Genomic DNA, 25,856 nt, shown 5'->3' on the forward strand with positions numbered 1-25,856 from the left:
GTTTTCTCAGCATGACTCTTGTTTGAGAGAAAAGTGGTGCCATGAGGCTTTTCTGCTCCTCTTAGAAGGGAGCTGTTATCTTTAGAACAACAAACTCCAGTGCAATGGAGCCAAGCCAGCCAATTAATGACTGGGAGACTCAGTAGAAGTCCTGATTTTTGTGTCAATGACTGTAATAAAAGAGAAAGAATGATAATCAATAAGCTTTAAGCTATCAATAGCTGTTAAAACAATCTGCACTATAATAGAGGTGTTATGGCAGATCCTGATCATGCTCAAATGCAGGTGGCAAATTGTAGGCTGAGGCATTAAAGGTGAAGTGGTCAAAGTGCTCCTGCCTGAGAAACATAAACAGAAGCCTACTCAGAGATTCCCCAAGCCCTTGTGATTTCTGCTCGGGGGGGGCAGGGGACTGCATGAATTGGTGGGAAATGGGTGGTGAGGGTCCAACAGGCTCCTTGGAGAGGAAGCTGCCTGTCCTCTGTCCCACACAGACACCCCTCAGCTCCTACACCTCCAGGATAAAATAATGGAGCCAGGCTCTGCAGTGAAGGAAAAATCCCAACATGCAGCCCATGCTGAGAGAGGAGTCAGAGGTTTGTAGGAGAGGGCTGAGGAGAAAAGCAGACTGACCAACACCTGGCATCATCACTAATAAAACATCTTCTCTGTGACCAGAGTGCTGAGACTGAGATGAAATCACTTGTCACTCTCCCCCTGCTCTTACCACATTTCCACCTACTCTTACAGTAAAGGGTGAGTAACTCCAATTACTTGCTTTTATTTAGAGTGTACCCGAGTGAGACAGTGTTCCCAGCCTGATCTGGAGTCACATTTCACCCTCCTGCTACGAGCACTGGCCTGTGTCAGCACCCTCACAGCAAAGGAGAGAAGCAAAGCAGGTTCAGCAATGCCAAGGGGATTTGGAAAGCGTGGGTGCCACCTCTTCACTCATCCTCAGTTAACAAAACTGGGCATCGTGGGTGTTTCATTGGCAAACATATCAGTCAAAAATAAACTAATAGCTGGTGCTGCTGCCTTAAAGTGTTAGTGCTGGCTGAGGCAGGTGAAAACTCCTCCTGGACATTGTACCTATGCTCTGGTTATTGCTTTTGTTGCAGAAAAGCACAATTTTAGTTCCTACTTTAGAATGTGCCAGGTATTTTTCATATTTTCAAAGTGCTAAACTGAAATACTGCTGGAGATTAGGAATGACTCCTTCCTTAGGAACATAAGAATAGTACCTTGGTTTTGAAGAGATTTTCAAACCAGCCTTTAAGAGCTGGAACTGTTCATACCTGCATGCACAGCTCCATACAAAGGCCTGAATGTGCCTATACAATTTATATATATTTTAACATACCACATAAGAGTCCCCTTTCAACATTTTGCCTTGTGATGCATGACCCTTATGCATATTACTCCAAATGGCTTCCATAATAAAAGCCAACAGATATGATATTTAAATGTGATTTTAACAAGGCAAGGCTGTTCTTGGCTTTGTAATAATCAGGAACAGCACCTTTAGAAAAATGCCTTTCTTCCTAACAAAAATATGCAATGTCAAGCTTAACAATACATGGAAATAAAACTGCATTATGTAATAAGTTTAATGACATCTGATAAGTCATATAAACAAACTCTGTAACTTCTCAATGCCAGAATGAAATTTGATCTTCTATCCAAACCAAAATATCCAGATTTGCTGAACTTTTATTTATTTTTACTTGCAGTATGCATGACAGACTGGAAGTATATATTCAAAACATCAGTAAGAAAAAAATAAATCAGTTTCACAGTCACTTTGGTACACATTAGTCTCATAAAAAAATATTGAAAAGCAAACTCAATTGGCACATCTTTAATATTATGTTAAATACATACAAAACACTAATAAAATATCCCTGATAAACCAAAGTGCATATAGACATAGTGCACAATGCCCAGATACCTTATTGCACCATTCTCTATAGCCACCCATCTCTTGAAACATCACTAAACATTGTCTATTTAAAGGTAACAGTCATGAATATATTTATACAGTTAAACACCGATTATTTTACATAACAGTATTCAGTGCCAGATACGTGTCTTTGCTTTTTCACCTTGTCATGTAAATTGTTAACATGTTTCAGGAAATATTAACAGCAAAATTTAAATATGTGATCACATGATAATGACAAGTTTGAAGTGCTACACTCTTGACGACCCAAAGATTCAAAAATGCCACTTTTCCAAAAAATATTATGAAAGCAATAAGGTAGTAATTTGCTCCAAGACTGCAGTTTTACATTTCTACTATTGGTACTGACTGTCACAAAGAAGTTTATGACTTCTGAATTCCAAATCTTCAACACAAACACAGAAGGTGAAGCACGAATGCCAGTTAAATTTCAGTAAGTCAGGCCACAATCCTGTCTCAATGAAGATATGGATATGCACTGTGCAAATCAACCTCCATTTTAATTTACTGCCTTCCAATAGTTATCATTCAAGTAAAAACACTCCATATGAACATTAACTCAAGGTACCAGTGTATTGTTCATAATTAAAGCTGGATCTGGTAAATTAATGCCATTTACATTTCAACATTAAGGCATTTTTCTAAAATTCATCTCCTAAGCAAAAAAAGCAATAAAAATTGAGGTAATTCTGTAGTAGTTCACACTGTTATGTTTGCCAGTTGACACATCTAAGAGCACACGCACACACACACACACACACACAACCATACCAGTCAAGTCAGACATGCACATGGTGAAAAAAGACCAGAGATGGAATGAGTATAAACAGCTCCGTGCTGAGCAGCTGGAGACATCGTAGTCAATGGAAACATCATATTGCCTCCGCCACGTTAAGGGAAACACCACCACGCCACCTTCACCATGGACCATGCCTGTTCTGCTTTGGGTTTGTTTCTAAAGTGAAAATGCGCAAAACTGGCAAAAATTGTGCGATGGAGAAAATGAATGCAGCTTTTCTCGAGAAAAAACCTTCCAAACGACCACCGGGAGTCTGGCGAGAGCAACAGCATCAGAGGAGCAGGGAAAGTACCAACAGAAACTCAGCTTCTGCTTCCCAGTCAGCCCTCCATGGGTCACAAATGTAAGGGTGAGGGTCAGGAATAAAAAATGAGCAGCAAGGGTGAGGAAAGCAACAGCACCACAAAGGAAAATGGAATGAAAAAAAATTCTTCCACTCATCAGACTACCCTGTCAGCGAACTGAAGCTGGAGAGCTATGAGATTTCAGGTTTTTAGATAAAGGAGAACTTTAGCACTACAAGGTGTCATTATTGTGATGTGATCACATTCACAATAAGTTCTCAGTTTTGCTATCAAACTGAACATCAGGAACCAGTACGAGCCTTTTTTCACCACCACCAAGCAACAAGCAAACCGATCCCAGCTCCCTTTCAGAGGACTGCAACATACTGTGGAGATCCAACTTCACACATCCAACACTTCAAGACCTCCACCACCAGTGCTATGCAAGCTCCAGAGAAGAAAGACACCGAGCACCAAGTGCCTGGTGTGAAAAAACAGATTCAGCCCAAGATTTAAACTTGGCAAAGTCAAGGGAACTTTCCGCATAGAGAGAAGAAGAGAGCAAAAGGCAAAGTCCACATTCGATGTGGCATGCATTTAAGGGCAAAGGCAGAGTTATAAATGGGTCTTTTACTTGAAGATATTTTCTGGATGGGGTAGTCTGGATCGGGTCTTGACAGCCATTGTATCATGTAGGTTTTCTTTGAAGGATCAGAAACGTTTCCTTGAATAGAGGAAAAAAGAAAGATGGAACACAAGATATGTTAGGCAGCATTAAACTGTTGGCCTGTCAGAAGGGGACAAGCTCAGAGAGTGAGTGGGTTCCAGTTGTGAAGGGGCCCATGGAAGGATTACAACAAAGCTGTGTGATTTTGGGCAAAAGGTGCTGTTTGGAGAGGTTGCTACAGCTCGTGCCCAACACTTCACAGCCAACACTGAAGACAGCCCAAGGGCCAGTTCTCCAGCAGCACTTCTCATGGCAGTGTCACACATCCCCAGAGACATGCAGTCTAGTTTAGTTACAGTGCCTCATTAAAATCTTTGTATTGGAGACTGTAATTGACAGCTTGCTTCTAATTAATTAGAAATCAAAACTACCCTGAGAAATACATCTGGAAAAAAAAGAAAAATATGAATGACTTAATAATAGGAATATGTGAAATGGTCTCACAAGTATCATTTGCAAACAGCTGAAAAGCTAACAAGGATAAAGGTCTTATTGCCCTGGATTAAGCAGGAACAAATTAATTACAGCTTCTAAAAACAGAGTTAGATAACCCCTGCAGATAACTTGTGTTTGACGGAATGAAAAAGAAGCTTGGAACTGTTGGTGGAGGTGAGGAAAGCAAAGAGGCATCCTTGGTTAGCCACAGCCCAGCAGCCCCAACAGCTGGCCCTTGCCAAGCCCCACAGCTCTCAGGGGTGCAGGGCTGGACTCAGGCACTGCTCCTCTCCCAGCAGCTGCTGGCCACATCTGGCCATCAGCACTGTGCTGCCCCAGGCTCTCAGGCAGTCCTGGGCCAAGCAGTGCTCCCCAGCAGGAGATGAGTGCCCAAGAAGCCCATCGGCCACACAGCAGCTCCACATTTGGAATTCTACTCAAAACAGGGACTATGGAGAAGTGCCGCCACCCAGGCAGTTGTAGCACACAAGTGTCAATTCAATGAAGGCATTGCAAATAATTAAATAATTCTTTTTTTTCAGCAAGTAACAGAAGCTATTGAAGAGAAGCCCTTACTGGGACACGGAGGTAGTCTGCAGATCCTGACGGTCTCTGGTTTACTCTCCTTGCACAGGCCGATGGCATTGTCCCTGGTCCGGCACAGGACCGGGCGATCCTGGGTGCCATTGCCACAGCTGACAGAGCACTGAAAGGACAGGTAGCAGTTACACCCCAGCCACCCTCTGGAAACAACAGATCAGAAATTAGCTTTTCCATTTTAAACTGCCCTTTGATTTGAGATTACATGGTTCATTATTTGAACTGCACTACCTACAGTAATGAAGCACGAGGGAGAGCTACTCACTGCTTCTTGTGGTACACCAGTAATTGTGAAATACTCCAAGAATGAGCTATGGTCTGAGCAACAAACAAACAACTGTACATGCGAGCCATCTATTCACAGAGCCATCTATTCACAAATACAGGGGTGGCATTACTTGTCATGCTCATTCTGCCCAGACAGAAATTAGTTGTTTGAGACCTCCAGAAAGATACTGACCTGTGACCAGGATCCTATTCTCCACTGTGCTGGGCACAGCTCCCTGTTGCAGGGCCTCCTGCCCTCTGGGCGGTCGTTGTTGCAGTATTTGGTGTGGACAGAGCGATTTGTGTTGTCGTGCAGGGGCTGGATGCAGCGCACAGACCGGACCTGATACCCTGTCTTCCCACAGGATTTGCTGCAAGGCTCCCATTCCCCTGTTACCCATCTGGGTTGGTGAAAAGAGAATGAGCAGAGTAAAATTCAAACTGTTGATCTGTAACTCTTAAACACAGGTTTAACATAATGTTAATACTAGTTCTAATATTGAGAAAATGAGAAGATATAAAAAAAAAAAAAAAGCAGTTACAGTGAGAGTTATTTGACTGTCCTGAAGTGTCATTAATAAGACCCAGACCTTCAATATTACTCTTTCTCATTATCTCCAAGATAAGCATTAGTATTACTTCACTGTATTTGCTTTGATTTTAAGCTGCCCTTTCCAAGACTGCACATAAAAATGTGGCCACTTTTATGTCAAAAGCAGCCACCCAAGGGTGCTGCTGAGCTTCCCAGGTCTGGGCACATGAGATGTGCCTTTTCTCATAATGCAGTATGAACCAGCTGGTTCCCACATGAATGAAGACAACACATCTGGGCTACAAATGCAGCTCCTGCCTGGCCCACATCTGGGTATTCCATGGACCATATCCCTGGCCATGTTAAACTCAATCTGCTGAAGCACTGGCAAACCCAGTGCTGTGAGTGCTGAGCTTGGGCAGATCAGGGTCCTCATCATCATAACTGTTTGGTTTGGGGAAAAGCAACACTCCATTGAAAACCAGAGAGTTTGAGTTCATAATTTCTAAATCAGTTTGGCCACTGAGAAATGAAATCTATGGTTTGTAATGTGGTGTAGTTGAAACCATCACCGATCACCCAAACCAACTCATTAATTACAGGTACAAATTGTAAAGGACTTAGAGAAGAACAACAGGGACAGACAGCCCCAAAGGAAGTTTACCTAGACTACTGGAAGCTTGGTTATAATTAAGTGAAGACATACAGCAGTCTATAAATATTTACAGAGTGCAGAGATTTGCAATATGGAAATATTGTTCCATGTAAACAATATGCATGGGATTAACTTTAACAAAAAATAGACATAGCCTGGAGAAACACCCTGAGTTTGAAGAAATTGTCCTAAAGTACTCATAAAATCCCGGGTTTGTAAATGGTAAAAAAATAGTACAAGGCACTGCACTACACATTCCAGTTAACCAGAAAGTAACAATTTCTCCCAGCTTTCTCTTTGTAACCTACAGAAATTACACAGCTATGAAGAAATGCAAGAGCTGTGAAGCCAGGAATCCTGAGGTGACTTCTGAGACAAAGATGAGTTTTTCCCAAAAGTGAAGCAGCATATTAGTGTAGGGGTGTCCCAGAGCTTTGTAAAACTCCTTAATAATTGCCTCTCCTATGTCCAAGACCAAAATGCTTGGATGACTTTCTATGGAAACAGAGCTAACTGAGACTTCAGGGATCCAAGTACAATTTAGGATCCTATTGAGCCTTTGTGGTACCTGGGCCCAATTATAATTGCAGCTGAAAGGAGGATACAGTCCTTTCCAGAGAGCCTGAGGTACAGTTAGGTCATTACTTCAGTTTTCCAATAAATAAACGTTCAACCCTGACCCATGCAGAGTTTATGGGGCACAGTTTCTTGTCTTTTCTCTCTTTCAAATATTTTTTTTTTTTTGAAAGGAAGTTAGGAAATATTGCGTGGTATGTTCTATTTATTTGCTGTGATTCCTGGAACCTACACTTGGTCTCCAGAGATAAAAGCTGGGATCAACATATTCCTTTCTTGTTGCAGTAGTAGCACAAAGAATATATTAGTCCTACGTGTGGCAGGAGTAACCTGCTGCCAGTCAAAAAAATCACCTGTAAAATGTAAATTAAAAATTTATAACACTTGACTATGTGGAGCAGAAATGAAGGTACAACAGGCATTTCATGCTGTACAAGGGCAGCCAGAGAAATTTAACAGGTCAAATATTTTCCCTGTGTTTAAATGTCCAAAAATATGCTGTGAACTTTATGAAGATTTGGATTTGAGAGACTGGACATTGACACTAGTTGTCTCCTGCAGCACTCTGTACATTTACTCTGACATGGTTAACTCACACTGTGTAAAATTCACTGGTATAAATTGAATTTATGTCTATTTTGTATCACCTCAAGATGGCCTGAAGACAGAAGTCTGGATCAGGACAGCACTTCTTTTCTAATGCAACTTATTTCATAAGGAAACATAAAGAATATTTCTATGAGCAGAACAGAGCCTGAGATCCTCACAGTCCTGGGTCTCTGTAATGGCCATGAAGGTGAAGTTAAAGCCACCTTCCTTGAGGGGACAATGCTGGCTGGGTGTGATCTCTCCAGGGAGCAGTGCTGGGGGCAGGGATGCTTACATGGGCTGGGAGCACTCCTGGAGGTTGCACACCCTGCGGATGGGTTTGGGTTTCTGGATCAGCTCGCAGTAGCTCCGATGAACCATCTTGTGGTCCGTCTTCCTGCGGCAGCCGTACTTGGTGAACTGGTAGCCTGGGGAGAGACACTGCTCTTACTCTGAGAGCTGGCACATCTCACACAGGGCTCGAGTTTCAGAGGAACTGCACAAATTCTGTCAAGGGTTGCAATAGGAGCTGCAGATGAACATGCTACCAAAGGCTGCACTGAATAAAGACTTGCAATGCAAATTTAACAGCCTAAATTGCACACCCTCTATATTTTTCACTCCTTTAAATACAGAATCACTGGGTTGGAAGAGACCTTTAAGATCATCAAGTCCAACCCAGCCCTAACACCTCAATTAAACCATGGCACCGAGTGCCACATCCAGGCTTTTATTAAACACATCCAGGGATGGTGACTCCACCACCTCCCTGGGCAGACAATTCCAGTATTTTATCACTCTTTCCATAAAAAACATTTTCCTAATATCCAATATCTGTATTTCCCTTGGTGCAGCTTGAGACTGTGTCCTCTGGTTCTGTCAGTTGCTGTCTGGAGAAAGAGACCAGCCCCACCTGAGCACAGCCACCTTTCAGGAGCTGAGGAGAGTGATGAGGTCACCCCTGAGTCTCCTTTTCTCCAGGCTGAACACCCCGAGCTCCCTCAGCCGTTCCTCACAGGGCTTGTGTTCCAAGCCCCTCACCAACCTCATTGCCCTTCTCTGGACATGTTCAAGAATCTCAACATCCTTCCCAAACTGAGGCGCCAGAACTGGACACAGCACTCGAGGTGCAGCCTCACCATGAAAATGAAAATAACACTTATGTAATAGTTAATGAAAATAACAGCCAGATCCAGCATCTCAAAAACACTCTGCAAACCTGCCTAGCCACAATCCAGTGCTGCAACCCGACCATCAGCCTGTGGAACAGCATCAGCATTCACATCTGGCCCCAAAAAGGAGTCTGGCATTGCAAAGCCACATCACTGGATGTGGATTTACAAAGGGCTGCCACATGGCACTTTGAGGTTCAGCATCTTCACAGCTTGGAGACCCTCATCCAAATCTTGCACAGTTGTCCAATTTTTCAGTTTCATAACCATAAATCAGAAATTAATCAGCTCCAATCTGCCCCCAAAACATTTAAGTCAGATTTCAACCCCATTCACTATTTATTTATCTATTACTTAAATAAAACTCCTCTTGTACGTCTCCCTAATGTGTTGTGGCAATGAATGAATTGTGCATGATCTGAGGTTTTGTTTTTACCTCCTCCACAAGGTTTTGAACACTGGGACCATTTCTTCAAAGCCCACTCATATGACAATGAGTCCTCTTCCAAAACATTATTATTATCTACATTCAAGGAATCTTCATGGATCATGTACTTGTAAGTCAAAGATATCTTGGCACTGCCATGAGGAATCACCTAATAAGCAAAGGAGATGTAATGAAAAAAAATATGAAAGACTGATAGCAGGAGCTCTGTGAGATGATGTGAAATAGAGATCATAGCTCACATATAAAAACATCCCCAGAGGGATTTCAACCTTTTAGCTGCACTCAACACATTTTTTCCCTGATGAGAAAGTATCTCCATCCTTATGACACAGAGTTTCTAAACTGAGTATTAAGAAAGACTGTTGTTGATTTAGACTTATTTCCCTTGCCAGCATTTGACTGACATCATGATACTAAATTTTTTCCATATCCCATCACAAAGGAAGGAAATTTTGTACTGAAATGATAACAGATAGTTCCACTAAAAGACAAAGCAAATTCAACTGCAGAAATAAGTGAAACTGGCAAAGAAAATTGCTTATATTTCTGACAAAACACAAATATTCTTATGATAAACCTGGAATTCTGCAAAGCTCTTTACTTAATCTTGAGAGAAATATAAACTATTTAGAAAGACGTTTTGTTATCACACTGCACTAAGACAAATGCAAGAAAACAGAACTTATCTGGAACAAAGTGCAAAATATTTGTCCTTTGGAAACATAGTATTTATTCCTTCTTTGAAGTTCAGCTGGTGTAGATCAACACATTACAGTTGTTTTCAGAGGGATTCTAAATCAACTTACCCCTGAATTGAAGTCTACTGTTTGCTAGTTTGCAATGAAAAAAATTATATATTTGGGTGGTTTTGCGAACTGTAGAACTGGTTTTGCCCTGAAAAAGGGAGCCAGGATCACAGGAATCCTGTGCGTTCCTATTTTGTTGCCTTTCCAGGATACATTTTCAAAACATGGATGGGAGAAGGAACTATTAGATCTAGCTGATATGAACCACTCTGACCTTTTTTTGATTGGTGCTCACATGTCAGATAGGATAAGTAAAATGCAGTCTTTACTTGATGGCTGATTGCTATGCCATCCACAGGAAATAATCAGGACAGCTGGTTGCTCAACACATAACCCTGAATTATAACAGCCCTCATACAGAGAAATGAGTTGGGAGAAAGGAACTAAAATACATCTTCTATTGTCTTATAATTGAAGCAGATGTGTTCTTGTAACTCAGAAGAAGAATCTGAATGATCTGCTAGTCCATTGTGGCTCTGTGGAAGGTGTTTCCATTTGGCTTACCAGGATAATTATCCCGTGACGCAGCGGCCCCATGGTCTGCACCGTTTCTCTGTCGTCGTCATTCCGATATTCCCACTCCACACCCATGTCAATAAATACTTTGGAGTCTGGCACATAGTTGTCCTCACTTAGAATGAATTTCCCCGTTTCACGATTTTTAATAGCTGGGAACAACACAAGAAAAGTGAATATATGAGGTTTGTTTCTCATGTCCAGTTTTGTTCTGGTCTTGTCCCAGTGGATGAAGCTGAAAAGGCCAATGTGCATTTTCCCTCTGTTCCATCACAGGTTTGGAAAGACTTTTTCAGGTGTTTCACTGAACTGTCAATGCTTTTCTGCTCAGCTCCAGGAACTTCAGTTGTCCTTTTCTTTCCTTTTTCATAGCCTTCCTTGCCAGAAAAATGAGGTCAATACAGCTGCACAACAGGGGCCCAGCTGCCTGCTCCCATATAACAACTTCTGAATCCACTGGCCAAATCCGAGCCAATTTGAGAGGCAGTGGGGGTCCCAGAGCTATTCAGCTCTTTCATACATTGTAAGGCAGCTCAGGGGGCTGTTACTGCTCCATCAGAGAAAGGCTACTGAGCTAACCCCCAGCAGGTCCCCACAGTGAGAGAGGGACACTAGAAACAGCATTAATTCTCCTGCTCAGATCCAGTCCTGACACCAGCACAGCCCTGTTAAGCTCCTGCTGCTCTGCAGACACCTGCCACTGCACACAGAGCCTGGTTCCTCTCTTCAGCTCTTCAGTGCTCCATCCTTCACCTGGAGAGACTTCAGCCACCTTTGTATGAGGACAGGTTTTCACCTGAGATGGAACATTTGCCCTCCTCATTAGAAGAAGCAGGGACTATTTGTTATGTAACACCAGATTTTAATTCAACTCTCTCTCTGGCAGCTACTTGAGCATCCTGCTCCCTCAGCAGTGGCCAAGACAGCGAGCCAGCTGTCCATGTGCACAGCGCTCACCTCACCCCAACAGAACTCTGAACAAGGACTGCTCTACTTCTAATTAATAGCAGCCTACTAGTCACTGCTTCCCATTGATTACAGGGCCTGGGGAGGAGTGGATTTCCATTGCCTCCTAAACTGCTGAATTGATTTGGCAGCCTCCTGTCCGTAGTGTTAGCAGTGGGGCAGAATCTGGAGCAGATCTGGATATAGCTGGGAAATGAGGGTGAAAAGCACAAAAGATGCACACAAAGACCATAGAATGGTTTGGGTTGAAAAGGACTTTGAAGATCATCTATTTCCAAAGATAATGCACTGCACCCCATGAAGTAACTCAGTGCCTCTTCCAGCTGCTTTCACACATGCACATACCAACACAGAGATCTGGCTGGGACACCCTGGAATACAGCACAGGGAAATCAAACACGGTTCCTAATCTAACATACTTAGAGAAAGTACATGGTGTGGGTGGGTAATGGGTAAACAAATGTATAAACACATTGTCAGCCTCCAGAGACAAAAATAAATACCAGAAAAAATATTCTGACTGAAAATGTTCCTTCTTGTTACTTACCAAGATGATGAGTGGTGGCATCTGTTTCCTGTATAAGTAAATGTCTTGCACCAGCAGGAATTTCAAACATCTTAACGTACCCTATATTGAGGTATTTGAAAAGATAGATATGGATTAATATGGCCCAAACAGGGCAGGGTTTTAGGTTTTTAAATACATTTTATTTTCTGAAAGCAGGGTGTATTAAACAAGACGAAGTGAATCCAGCACTATTCCCATTCCCATTTCTGTGCCAGGTGATGGAACACAACGGGGACAAAGGGCTTTGGGTCAGAAAAAAGATGCCTGAAGTATCACCGACAGACTTGGCTTCAGACTAAAATGGGTTTAAGTGCCATATGCAGCCACAGGGGCCACACAACCTCCTGCCTGACAGTGCCTGATTATTGCAGCACTGGAGTGACAGAGCAGTGGCTGCCATCAGCACCTCAAATCCACAGCTCTCCAACAAGGAGCAGGGAAGCCCTCTCCCATGCGTGCACAGGCCTCGGTATCAGCAGCTTTAACTGCTCGCTGGACTGAAGTCTTATTTTCAAATTACAAACACATCTGGCAGTAAGTCCAGATTGTTTATTGGAATTAATGATGCTGCAAATGATTTGTAATTGTCATGGTACTTTCCACAAATCATGAGAGACCAAGAAAAATACCCTGAATTCCACAGGACAATCCATACTGGATGTACTGACCTTGCTTTTTTGGTACTCTTGAAAATGTTCTTTTCACCACTTTGCAGTGGGAATTATCTCCTCCACAGACACCACACTTATCTTCCTGCTTCGTAGAACCTATGACCCTGTCACACCCAACTTTCTGTGCACAAAAGAGAGAAACAGTCATTCTCATTTATCCACTTTTCAATTCAAAAGAGCCTTCACTTTACATATCAACCCCCAGATTCTGCTTCAGCAAAGCAGCACACCTCATAGTATTCTCCTGGAAGACCAACACCTAAACAGATTTTAATACTTCCAGTTCCTATAATAGCTGTTAACTGGCTGACTATATTTTCATATTATGCTTCACAGTGGTTCTCTTACTGAAGGAAAGCAGCATGGTTAAGGAAAAGCTCTTAAGTCTCAGCTTATCTTAAGACAGATACGTAAACTCCAGGAGAATCTAGGCATCTATATGGGGATAAGCACCTCCCACCAGTGTTTTGCTAGTCAGATACTAATTCCTTTGAAAGATAACCTGCAGCAGATCCCAACTTAGAGGAACTGTCATTGATTTTTTAAAAATAGCATGATCAAATACCAAGAGAATGCACATCAGCCATATTCTAACACCACTTTCCTTGAAAGCTGCTGTGTGTTCCTATTTCATTGTACATTCCACCCCCACTAAACCTCAGCAGGGAGAGGTTTCCTTGAAAGCTAATTGTAATAGTTAATCTCAAAATGCTGCATGAAATATTACTTGTGTAGGTAGGTGCTTTTGGAATCGAGTCACATGCATGGCAACTGTGAATATCACACATAATATTGTGACAATAATCCTAATGAAATCTCCTTATTGCACAAAGTGTTATTATACTTAGTCATGCTCAGAGAGAAACACTCAAGGTATAGTTTGAATTGTTTTCACAATGCTGAGCTCTGCAGAAGCCCCCAGACACTCACGAGGCAGTCCCCCCTCACGCAGATGCTGTAAGCATCCTTGTAGGAGCAGCGGGTCCCGTCGTGCACCATCCTTTTCATGTACACCACATCCCCTGTCTCCTTGGATTCACAGTACAGGTGGCACCTCTCCTTGGCTGAAAAACAAAACGACCCAAATTGTGCATGTTCAGCTCTCAGTTTAGCTGCTGACATTGTGAGCAGCTCTTTCAGTAATGTTGGCTCTCCCTTCTTCCTTGCACACATCACAGAGCCCAACGTGGTACCCATAAATCATTGATGTTTATCCCCTTTGAAAGATTCTGTGATCTCCTGGAAAATGCTGAATCATAAAGCATCCATGTGTCACCATTAGGAGACAGGCTTAAAATAACAGATCATTGACTTTGAGGGGGGATATATTTAATTCTTTGCAGATGATGCAACCTGGCAGGCCTCCCTTCAGTTGCATGACTACCTGTGAGAGATTCTGGTTTCTCTTGCACTGCACTTAAATTGAAAAAAAGCCAAATTAATTTTCCTATTAAAATCAGCTGTTTGACACTGAGTGAACCTGGCATCCAAAATTTCTTCAGAGACAGCTGGGTCATAGCATTTCATCCTAACCACAAAGTTAATTTTCCCTCATGGTTGTACTTGTATTTATGATAATTTAAACCATTAAACAAGATGAGATGTCAAAGAGATTCAGATAAAAAGCATTTTTTTTTTCTGCTAACACATGCACAAACAGCCAGACAAGTGGTATTTTCTCTAATCTGTTCCAAAGACCTAAGAACAAAAAATAAAGCTGAAAATGACTAGTCAGTGGCTGAATAAAGTTGTATTCCAGTAGTGTATTTCATTTTATCCATTTCTCTTGCTGTCCTCAGCCCAATAATAGGATTCGCTGTGCTTTCCTTGGCACTGAAGAGCAGATGGCTTTTCTGCTAGATGAAACAAATAGAGATTCTGCTATTTTAACAAGATTAAAAGTTGGAATGCTTTTCCCACCATTTAAAACAATAACGACCTTTCCATTATAGCAGTTCAACTGAAATAGACCTTCACAGGCCCTTTGCGTTCTTCCCCTGTACAGTTCCATGGCCTCTGCCCTCGTTTTGTAAAGTCTTGTTATTGCTGTTGATGTCCTCAAGGCCACTGGGTATTGGCTCATCAGAGACCTTTGCTACTGCTCCCAAACCGTGCAGAGAAGCCATGCTGAAAATCCAGGGTCTAGTCTATTAATCAGGTACTTTTTTTGGTGCAAATTCTCAATAGGAGACTATTAAGATCACAATAATGACAGACCAAATGCATCTATTAGAAACATTAAGCTGTGCACAGGATAGATGTGTACACAGCACCCCTGGGTATGCAGCCACCCCCACCCCACACATATCACACATTCACTGCATGTGATTAAATGAAAATATCAGCAGGTCTGACTAGGTGCCAACAACTCTGTACAAGGGTTTTATTTTAGAGATGGTTCTGCTCCCACTGCTCCACAGAACAGTAAATGTGTAAGTGCTGTTAAAGTAGACCCTGGACGTGGTAGAGGGGCAGGAGCATGGATGTGGTGGTGCGCCTGTCCAGTCCCTGCTCTCTGAGTCCTTCTCATTTAGCTGAGGCTGGGAGCTCCGTCACTGAGCCAGGCTCATTTAACTGAGGCTGGGAGCTCAGTCACTGAGCCAGGCTCATTTAACTGAGGCTGGGAGCTCAGTCACTGAGCCAGGCTCATTTAACTGAGGCTGGGCAGAGCCACTCCCTGCTACCCTGCCAGATGCACAGTGCAGGAGCCTGCAAGCACAGCAGGGTGAGGACCTGGGGGCTCAGTGGGACAGCAACAGGAGACAGCCATGGCACAGCGGGGCATGGGGATGCTCAAGGACACACTGAGGTGTGCCCCAGCTCAGTGGCTTTTCTCTGCCCACAGCATGAGGCACTCCTGTCTGTTCTTGTGCCCTGCACAATGTGTCAGACACGTCCAGGAGAGCTGCCTGTGAAGTGTATGGATTTATGTCACTTCTGAGCCACAACTGCATTATCCTCACAAAGTATGTCACTGATATGCCTTACCATTATAAAAGGGAGTTTTGAACAGATTAGAGTTCAAGCATAAGCTTGTCTCTGGCCTTATTTTCACACAAAAGCTATTCCCTCTAATAACCCTGCACAGGTAAATGTAACTCTCAAGGTATCTGCAGTTATACCATAGTTATATTGGAAACCAGCAGTGCTCAGGGATCAGTGCTCAGACATCAATGAGCTGGTTTCTGACCCAGAAGCCATTGAATTTAATTGAAAAAATTCTGATTTGTTTCACTGGTCTTTGCAACAGACTGCTCCAAAGGCTAAAGCATAAGCAAAGGTCCTGCAGACCACAGCCTTCATCCCTTCACCCTGTGCCAGCAGCAAAGCTATTTCATGAAATTAAGCTGTGAGGCTGTGTCTGTGCCTTTGAAAATCCCAGACTGACAGACTGACCAAGATGGCATGAAAAGAATGAGGGAACTCTGAGAACTGTTTGGAAAGAAAGTCAGGCAAATTAATTATAAGGAATTTGCTATTAATTTCTGGCAGAGTATCCTCTCGCTGGAATGCAAAATGATTCACCCAAAGTGACCCTTCTCCTCCCAGTGATGGCAGCTGGGCTGAGGATGGGGCAAGTGCTCAGAACCTGCCCCTTGCCAGGCCAACCCTGTCCTCAAGAATTTGTCCTTCAAGTAAGGTGTTAGTGTTCAAAAACAGTGAGCATCTCACACTGCTCATTCAACAAGCTGAGACTCATTGCCCTCTGCCTTTTTGTTTGGTAAAACATCTCAGTGTGTTTTTGGCAAGAGCAGATATGGCCCAAAGCAACCAGCTGCACTTGCATTGACAGTTAAGCTGAAGCATTAACAGGAATAGGAACTTTTTTGTTTTAGGAGGTGATCTCTGTCAACTTTGCTGGTTTGAGAACCAGCACCCATTCAATCCAACAGCTGCCTCCAGCAGTGCCAGCAGCATTTGGAGGAAGACACTGGAACAAACTGAAAACTTTTCTCAGAATTTTCTCCCAGTTCCTCCTACACTGCAACTTGGGGACTTCCAAAATCATGACTGGAACTTGGTGTTTAATGGCTCTTAATGGACTGTAGAGCTGTCAAGAATTTTTCAAAATAATTTCTAAAACTTTCTGGCATCAGCAACCTTCTGTGGCAGCTAATTTCAAGATAATTAGATGCTTTGTACTAAGCCTTTCCTCTTATTTGTTTTAAATCTGCCACCTGATAATTTTATTTGCTGTTCCCAGGCTCATGTTATGAGAAACTCAGCAATCATTCCACGTTCAGTCTCTTTGGGCCACTCACAACTCTGTAACTCTATCTTTTTAGTCTACATCCTTGCTTTTCCAGGGTGAAAAGTCCCGGTTTATCCAAACTCTCCTCATCCAGAAGTCATTATTTATGTTTACTTTATTCTGGCCTGAGTTCATCTGTGGGTTTTTAGCAGCCTAGGCAGCAGTGAGATGGGCACAACTTGAGATGTATTGGCTGAGTATTTAAAGTGCAGGAACAACGTGCAGGTACACAGGGGCAGGTCAGTGCTCTCCATCTCTCCCTTCACAGTCACTTTACTGATCTTTTCCTAAAGCAATTCCCAGCCCTTCTCTTCAGAGCCCACCATCCATGCACACACACACACACACACACACACACACACACACACACACACACCAATTTTACCCCCATATACATTACTGGCACTCATTAACACCAAACTTCCTTTGCCTTCTTGTGTCACTTAGTGTCACAAGGTCCTTCTGCAGTGCTCAGAGTGGGCCATCCTCCCATGCAAAACCAGTCCCTTTTATCTCATGGTAAATCCATTTAACAGCTGGCATTGGGGAACAGTGTCCAAAGTTTTTTGAAAATCCAAGTGCATTGTATAAATTGAGTCACTCCTACACTGATACTCACTGATCCTTCCAAACACCTCCTAACAGATTTAGGAGGCGTGATTTCCCGGGAAGAAGTTTTACTCCTCCTTATATAATTTTTGTTTATATTTGCAACTCATTTTAGTTTTGACAGGAGAGGGGCTGCTCACCATCAACATGTTCATAGGGGAGCCAGTGGTGTTTGGTGTTCTGGTACTCAAAGTAGGGGTCCCACTGCCGGCACTGCTCCTCTCTGAAATCCTCAAAGTCCTTGGGACAGTCCTGGGTGTTGCACAGCTGGAACTCGTAGCTCGGCCCCACACACGTGCGGCCTCCGTTGGCAGGACTGTGACAGGCAGAGAAACCCATGGTTAGTTTTGTTATTATTTCACTAATCAAGTGTCTGTTAAATCTTTTGAGGAGCAGTTTGTTTCCCAGTCATGTCAGTAGGCACTTGATGAAGCCAGAGCTGTATTTCTGATAGGTAAAATACATATTTCCTTTCAAAACTTGCTGTCACTATTTAGCTGTTAAAAAGCAACTTCTGCAAGTAGAGGTTCAAACGACTTGATAAAGGCAAGAAAAGCCATTTTCTTGGTGTAGCCAGGAAAGGAAAGCACAGCAGAACTCATTCACATTCACCCTTAATGCAGCAGCAAAGGCAGAACAGCCCAGCTCAGTGTGTGCCCCCAGGCAGATGTGCACCAGATCCCTGGCAGATCTGGCAACAAAAAGCTCAGGACCTGCAGCTGGGTTTTCATCCTCTTCCAGGAAACACAGAAAACGTTTTCAATTCAGCACGTTAGGCTTTTCCTACATGCAAATAAGTTTTACAACTAAAGCTGTGCCCATGATTATAAAGGTCACTTCTCTGTTGCCAAAGTAATAAAGGCTGAAAAGAGAACTGGCAAATATTTTCTTAACAGAACAATTTCCATTGGAAAATGGTGCTTCATAAAACTCAATTTAAAAGAAAAACAAATCTACGATACGATGATTTTTAATACTAGCCAAGTTCAATTGCTTTATCAACAAAGCAAGAAATTCAATGTTAAAAATACTCTGTCTGTTAAAATAATTTAATTCCAACAATTGTTTTTGTGCTCGCTGTTATGATTTTGACATTTTATGATACTACACTAAGATAGCAATAATTACATATTTCCTATCATATGTATATACCAATCTTTATTAACTATACTTTGCTCCCACTGTTACTGAAATGGAATCATTCTACACTATCTAGATGACCCATATGTAATTTATTAAAGCAAGACAAGTCAAAATTTCTAAAATTAACTCTGGTGAAAGTTCTGATCTCAGGAGCTTTGTTCCAACTGAATGAAAACAGTTTGAAAATATTTTAAGACCTTCTTGTTGAAATATCCTAAAAGGTGGATTAAAGAAAACTTTTTAAAAGGTTTAAAAAAAATCCAGTAAATCACTTATTTTATTTCATACTCACATTTTAAAACAAGATCTGTAAAACCCTAAACTTTTACTTATGCTTCACACAGCACTGTATTAGCCCTTGTAACTGCATAACCAGTTTAATAGATGGATAAACTGAGAAATAAAGATGATTCATGATTTGCTAAGGGTGCCAAAAGTAGAATTTCTGGCAACTTATGCTATAGGTCAGATTTAACAAGCGCCTCTCAGCATCCTTTCCTGCACTGCTGCACTGGCCATGCCCTAAGGATCCTCCCTGTGCAGCCTCTGCACATCAGTGGAACCCCACAGTGGGGTGTCACTTACTGTGGGTTGTCACACTGCCGGGTCCTGTACTTCACCCCGGTGCCACACGTGCGGGAACAAGAGCCAAACTTGCTCCATGCCCCCCAGTGTCCATCCTGCTTCAGGATGTCTGGTGTGAGCCAGATGCAGTGACCTTTAAAGCAATGCTGAAAGAGAGAATCAGATGTCAGAATTATTAGATGATTAACTTATATCAGACGAGAAGCTGTTGTACCACACATCTTAATTTTCAGCACAAGTTCTGGATTTTTTTAACCTCTCCAGTAGAAAGTAGAGGGACTTGCTGTCAGATTGTGCCCATGATCCCAAACTCACTCAGATTTTATAACCTTACATGTCAGTATGCACATGTGTGCATGCAGGTTTCAAGTCTACCTAGTTTGTTAAACTGTTCTCAGTGTTACATTTCCTTATCACCTGTCTGCAGCAGGGTTATCATTTAAGGGAAACGGCAGAATCCCAAATCTTGGAGGCTAACAGTAACATCCTGCCTCCACTATTGCCTGCAGCCTCTCCAGGCAGCACTGTCAGGAGCTCTGGCCACAGCACCATCCTGCCCAGCTGCTCCCAAATCCACACACATATTCCTATAATAAATGCGATCAGCAAAGTCATGGAATTAAGGCAACTTCACATTGCAGACATTAATGCTATTAATTAAAATATTTTGCAGTGTCTCCGTGGAGATCTCATGGAAAACCTGACCAAAAAGCCAGGAGGTAATCCATAGGGACAACCCTGAACAGTCCTACAGCTGCACAGTTCATCATGCTCTACCACACTTTCTCTTTGCTTTTACCTGGTTTTTAGTACAGTCATTCTACAGCAGTTGAATTTACTACATTACCCAGACTATTAAGGGATTTATTTTATTTCTTTAAGAGCCTTCATAGCTCCAGTACTGATCATTTCTACTGTCATTTCCTGTTAAAGAAACCTGTCAATGCCTTTCCACCAATTTCTCCAGTCCGTAATCATGGAGTTTTTTCTCAGCTGAAGTCACAAAGAATTCTTCTCAAGGATCACAAGATTCTGGCCCGTTTCAGTACTATTTCTGCTTTCATAAAAGTCTACTGATGAAGTGTGGGTGCTGGAAAATATATTCCAGCAAACAAACGACTTTGCATGGAACTGTCACAGTTTGTCTGCGTTAACGGTTACTGCTGGGATGAGAGCTCTGGCTCAGGAGCACAGATGGCTGCAACAACAAGTGAAATCAGTCACTTACTTTCCTTAACATTCAAGTCAACAACAACATTTTACACAGCTTAACAAGCCCTGGAACGCAGGAATTTGGCAGGCTGCACAAGACAAGCATATGGCTAAATGCATGCTGCCAGCAAAAACAAAATCAGAAGATATATAACAGGAGAGTGTTCTTGAGCATAGAGCGATTAGTGATCTGGAAGGCAAATCTAAAAGTGAAGGATAATCATTAATAATGCTGAATTTCAAGAGAGAATCATTAGAATGGTGACAAGGCACAGCTTACTGATCCACTAATCTGCTCAGTGGCTGGCTCCTTATTCATGCAATTTATTTTGGGGCTGATTTGGTTGGACAAGGAATAGAAGAGAGAGTAGAAATTAGGTTTCAACTATTTTTTTCATTCCCATGACTTCAGATATTCAAAGTCAAAACCTATTGAAATAGATGAGTTACCACCAAGCCAATTATACCAATCTTGCTCCAGAGCTGTAATGGGCAGATTTTTCTTACATGTTAGACAGAACAAGAGATAATTCAGCAAAGCATGAAAGAAATGCAAAATGCTAATATGTCCTTTGCTTTTTTTGGTTTAGAAGCTCAGGGCTGTACCCTTCAGGGACTGTTTACATATGGGTTTAGTAGGGTTTGTTTGAACAAACAGTTTGAGTCGTGGGGCCCTGCGCTGCCAGGGGACCATTCAGCGATGCGGGGGAAGCTGGCAGTGTTTCAGCTTGTCAATAGACATTTCAGCTGGGCTTGGAAGCAGATGTGAAGTGACAGCTCCTCATCTGTGCTTACTCACAAATCCTTTTATCAGGCTGCTGCATCTCTCAGGTGTAAGTTCCGCAGCAGTGATCAAATCCATTTCAGGAGCCATTTAGCCTATGTTCATTATGTGATGATCCAGAATCCAGTACTTGGACTCATGAAGGAGAGGCAAAGACATGTGATGACACTGTGTTTCCCAGCCTCTTTTTCCTGTTTTAGTCAGGAATAGCAGGATGTAGGTTTGCAACAACCTCTAATTATCCTCCCTCTCTGACATTGAGACTGGTGCCTGAACTGGAAGGCAAACATGGAATAGTGTTATTGACTTTGCTGTGTAAAGAGAAGAGCAGCACTGATTTTTAGTAGAGAAGCTGGTCAGATGCTGATTGTTGGGAAGCTGAGGCAGAGCTATTAGGAGAGAAGCATTTGTGTAAAATGAGTCATCCCCAGCTCTGCCTTTTTTTGTGGATTAAAAGAAAGGAGCCTACAGAAAACAAAATTATTCACTAATGAATCTTACTCTGTGCAGATCCGTGCAAGAAAATGCATGAGAAGGTAAAACCAGAGACAGAGCAATCTCCAGTGTAATAAAGAAAGTTAAAGCCAACCCTTCCTATTGCTACTACATTAACTGCATAATGAGGTGGAAAAGAGCCAATTTCAAGCACTATTCCCTTCATAAACAGGGGGTTTCACTTAAAGAATGAAGCATATTAAAGCAATTCTTTTTTAAAATGAGAAAAAAATGGGTAAATGCAAATTGTTTTCTTAGTTTAAGATGATTTCTTGCAGTCTCGCCTATTTTTCTGGCAACCAGGGCAGTCCAAAACAAGTGCAATTTCCAGGACAGGGAGCTTGAATTTCTTGCAGTAAAACATTCCACTGCTGTTTTCAGCAGTTCTTTGAAACAACTGCTGTGGATGCCAAAAAAAGAGCCAGTGTGTTCCTGTGGGCTTAACACATCTGCAAGTCAATTTTCCAAGAAAAGACTTGAAGATTTTCTGTGGGTATCTGTAACTATTTTATATTGGGCAGCAATGGCACCTCTCTGATCTCCTCACTTGATGCTCCAGGACCTACCAAGTAACCCCTCATACTGCACCAAGGCTAGGGGTGCTCAGTTCTCCTCACTCCCCTGGGGTCCCATCAGGAGGGGATTACTGATTTATTTGTATTCCCTGTCACACACAGGCTGGCCCACTCTGCTCCATCTGTTTAAAATAATTAGTTGCAAGGGATGAAGTGAAAGTTCCAGCACTGAGGACTACTCTGAGGCAGTAAAAGTTTCTTTGGTGGAGAAGCAAGAAGAAGAATTCTCCGTTTCTGTGGTGACTAACACAGCACACACTCACCCATCTGTCTCCAAGAGAAGCTGAGGTCAGCTTTCTCAGTGGGAAATTAACTGCATTGCTTTGATTACACATTAGTGTTTTCAGAAACCTTTATTCTTGGTCCATCTTTCTGCTCAAAAATATCTATTTATTTCAATATTTAATCATTCCCTTCCTTTCCTGACAGAGTAAAAAATCATTCCAAGTTTTACTCAGATCATCTCATTAGCACAGCGCAAGCAAAGAGAAGACCTGCTAGGTTTGTGCTGGGTCCTTGGCACAGAAGCCAAATCCAAGAGCAACATCAGCTTGGTTGGCAGGGGCAGCTACCAGGCTCTTAACCTCTCTCCAAGAAAAGAAAAAAAAGGAGGCTCAGGTGCTGCAAACCTTGATGTTAGTCACTGCAGCAAGCAGATGGACTCAAACATGTGATCTCCCTGCATGACTGACTCTGGGTTTTATTTCTACCCTGTGGAGAGCAGTTAGCTACTTCAGCCGACATAAATGTCTCCCCAGAAGAGTAATATTTTTAAAAAATGGAATAACAAAAACTGATGATAGATTTCTGAAGTTTGCCTCGATTCAGAAGCCTGAGGCTAATGGTAGAGCTGACAGAATTGTATACAAGTAAATAAATTATCAGCTGACAGCACATGTTTTCTTTCAATCTAGAGAATGCCGGGCAGAGTTAAGCTTTGCACAGTTATGTCTTGCCTGCATGGTTTACTATAGCAATTTATGGAGTGTCTGTGACTCCACAGTAAGACTCTGAACCTCCATGTGCTTAACTTCACACACCAGAGTTATTTCATGGAAGGTAATGTGACCATTGCAAGTGGCTGCACCATCAAAGCATCACAAAACTGATAGAAACCTTCCTCTTGCTGTTGAAAACTCAGTCTGGTTTTAACAAATCAAGCTAGAAGCAGTATAAATTATTCTATTTCCTTCAGGATTCTGTCAAAATAGTAGTTTTCTTTTCTGATTGGGAAGGTCCAGGAGAATACGTTATTTTTTTATCTTTAAACACAGCAAATTATTAGTTTGCTGCCAATTAACATAATGGTTGCTCAGTATCTCCAGGTGCACAAGAAGACTTATAAAAAGTTTTCAAAATGGCAGAACCTCACTCTTTTGGCAACTTAGTTCAAATAACCACAGGCACAGAAGAGCTTACAAACATTCACATAAATATATAAACTTATCTGTACACATACATACACATGTATATACAGCATTAGCTTCCCTTTCAAAGGGTCGTGTCTGGGACATCCAGGACACAGCCTGGGCATGCAGAACATGCCCCTTAATATCCTGCCTGCCAAAAATATGCTACAGATTGCACATTTCCCACATGGCTGTTCTTGCCCCTTGACCATCAGTTAGGAAGGAGGCAGCTGGACTGGATTCTCCTCACTGGCATCTTGCTGGATTTGGGATCAGTTATCAGTCGGGTGAACACCAGCCCCAGGTGAGAACATCCACGCCCCACATGCTGCATTCACCTCCCCAGCACCACTTTCATTTCTGGCATCTTGTCCCCTCAGCTGCAGCAAAGCCAGGATGTTTCTGTGGCACATCAGCAGTGTTGTGATTGGTTTGAGCTTAAAATAGGCCCTGGGAATTAGTGGTATGAAATCATGAAAACTGCAAGTCCCTAAAGTGGGAAACAAATGAATCTTTCTCAATCAACATCTTTAATTGCTTATGTTTCTGTACTTTTCTTTTCTGGCATGATTCCAAAGTAAATAGGAGATCATGATTGAAATTGTTTTCTATTTTTCTCAAGTGCTGATGAGGTATCCTGGGAGATGTACCTGAAAGGAAGCTGCCCCACAGCAACTGAGTCCCAGCTGTGGGCAATAAATGCATTTTACAGCCCTGTGTATTCAGGCAAGAGCCTCTGGTGTTGTCCTAGTTGGGAAGAGAGTGAACAGAGGAAGGGAAAATCAAGGGCAGGGATGGAAAGGAAAGGAACAGATGTAAAAGCAATGATCTGATGTACCTGTATTAAAACCACCAATATCTAATAAATACACTGGTCAAATGCTCATCTCAGATACATAAAGTCAGGTATAGAACCTCCAGAACTCCCACTATTAAAAAAAAAAAAAAAAAACAACAAAAAACCCAACAACATTTATTTCAGACTGCTGAGCCTTATCTAATAAAATGGTTTTCATTTTATATAATTTTCTCAGGTTCTTCTTCTGGAAGGTGGCAGTAAGTTTATTTATCAAAAAACTGGGACAGCTCCCTTGAGAATAAAACAGTCAGAGTCCTATCATCTACTGAAACTTCAGAATGTGCACATACTCTCTTGCATCTCTGCAGAGCTCAAAAGCCTGGCTGTCTGCGCAGCTTGCTGAAGCCTTGGATCCCAAGTTCCAGTCCAAAGAAAATTTTTACAGCTGAGTTGCATAATATCCTGACAAACTGTTTATAATGGAAGCACTGACAGATCCTTAACTGTAGGGTTACAAATTCCTTTTTTCTCCTCATTTCTGTTCAAATACTAATATGAATGAATAGCTCAGGGAAGAGGGTGATGCAACAAAATGGAATATAACTTTTTTTTTTTGAAGATGACTTCTTGCAGTCTCGCCATGGGGATCGTGAATATTTTTAATATAAAAATCAAGATAAATAAAAGTGTATCCAAATAAATTGTCTAAAATTTTAGGTCTAAAAACCTAATTTTTTTTTATAAGAGACAAAGCTTTTGTAACAGGAATAATTTAAAGAAGAGAAAACCAGAAGGGAGTGGTTTGAATAGAGCGTGACTTGCTGGGGAATTAATTTAACATAACTTTTTCATAAAAAAGATTTTTCAAACCATAACAGCAGCTGCTAATATGGTTCATTTATTGCATAAATGATGTCATACACTGGGTTGTGAAAAAACCTTTCCAAGTAGCGACATCTTCCTCTCCCCCTCAGTCACTGCATCCAAAGCCTAGGGAAGCCAGATTTTTCTCATCAGACTTCAAAGGACTTGGGAGTTCAGACCCACTGTGAGCAGAGTGTGATCCCCACAGAGGATCCCCGGGGCTGGGAGCAGCTCCAGCGCGGTGGCTGCGTGGCCGGAGCTCTCTGAGCCTTTGCCACCCCACACATCCCTCCACCACTCCTCGTGCCTCCCTGGGCTCCCATCAAACCTGCAAATCCACCTCCACAGAGCCGCCCTTCTCTGCTCACAGTCCCTCTGTGCTGACATGTGGGTTCTCTCTAGCTGGCACTCAGCTCCCACGTCCATCCCTCCCCTCCGGGAAGCTCCAGTGGCCGTGGCTGGGCTGTTTCTCCAGCTCCCGCTGCTCTCTGCACGGGGGAGGCCAGGCAGCACCACGGCAACAGCACTGGTCCAAGCACAACACCCTGACCTCAAA

The 25,856-nt window shown here is 42.4% G+C and overlaps 1 protein-coding gene across 1 annotated transcript in view; it reads right to left on the reverse strand.

Moving 5' to 3' along the window:
- ADAMTS2 (ADAM metallopeptidase with thrombospondin type 1 motif 2) overlaps window positions 1-25,856 on the reverse strand; it is a 174,723-nt gene that overhangs the window by 5,272 nt on the left and 143,595 nt on the right. The window contains exons 11-21 of the mRNA XM_030283925.4: window positions 19,163-19,308; window positions 17,575-17,750; window positions 13,504-13,637; window positions 12,571-12,694; window positions 11,882-11,962; window positions 10,357-10,520; window positions 9,035-9,194; window positions 7,722-7,854; window positions 5,269-5,476; window positions 4,785-4,914; window positions 3,681-3,770 (exon numbers count right to left, since the gene is read on the reverse strand). Of these exons, the coding sequence (XP_030139785.4) occupies window positions 3,681-3,770; window positions 4,785-4,914; window positions 5,269-5,476; window positions 7,722-7,854; window positions 9,035-9,194; window positions 10,357-10,520; window positions 11,882-11,962; window positions 12,571-12,694; window positions 13,504-13,637; window positions 17,575-17,750; window positions 19,163-19,308 (1,546 nt within the window). The remainder of the gene's footprint in view (window positions 1-3,680; window positions 3,771-4,784; window positions 4,915-5,268; window positions 5,477-7,721; window positions 7,855-9,034; window positions 9,195-10,356; window positions 10,521-11,881; window positions 11,963-12,570; window positions 12,695-13,503; window positions 13,638-17,574; window positions 17,751-19,162; window positions 19,309-25,856) is intronic.

Source organism: Taeniopygia guttata, chromosome 13, assembly GCF_048771995.1.
Source record: "Taeniopygia guttata chromosome 13, bTaeGut7.mat, whole genome shotgun sequence".
NCBI classification, from domain to species: Eukaryota; Metazoa; Chordata; class Aves; order Passeriformes; family Estrildidae; genus Taeniopygia; species Taeniopygia guttata.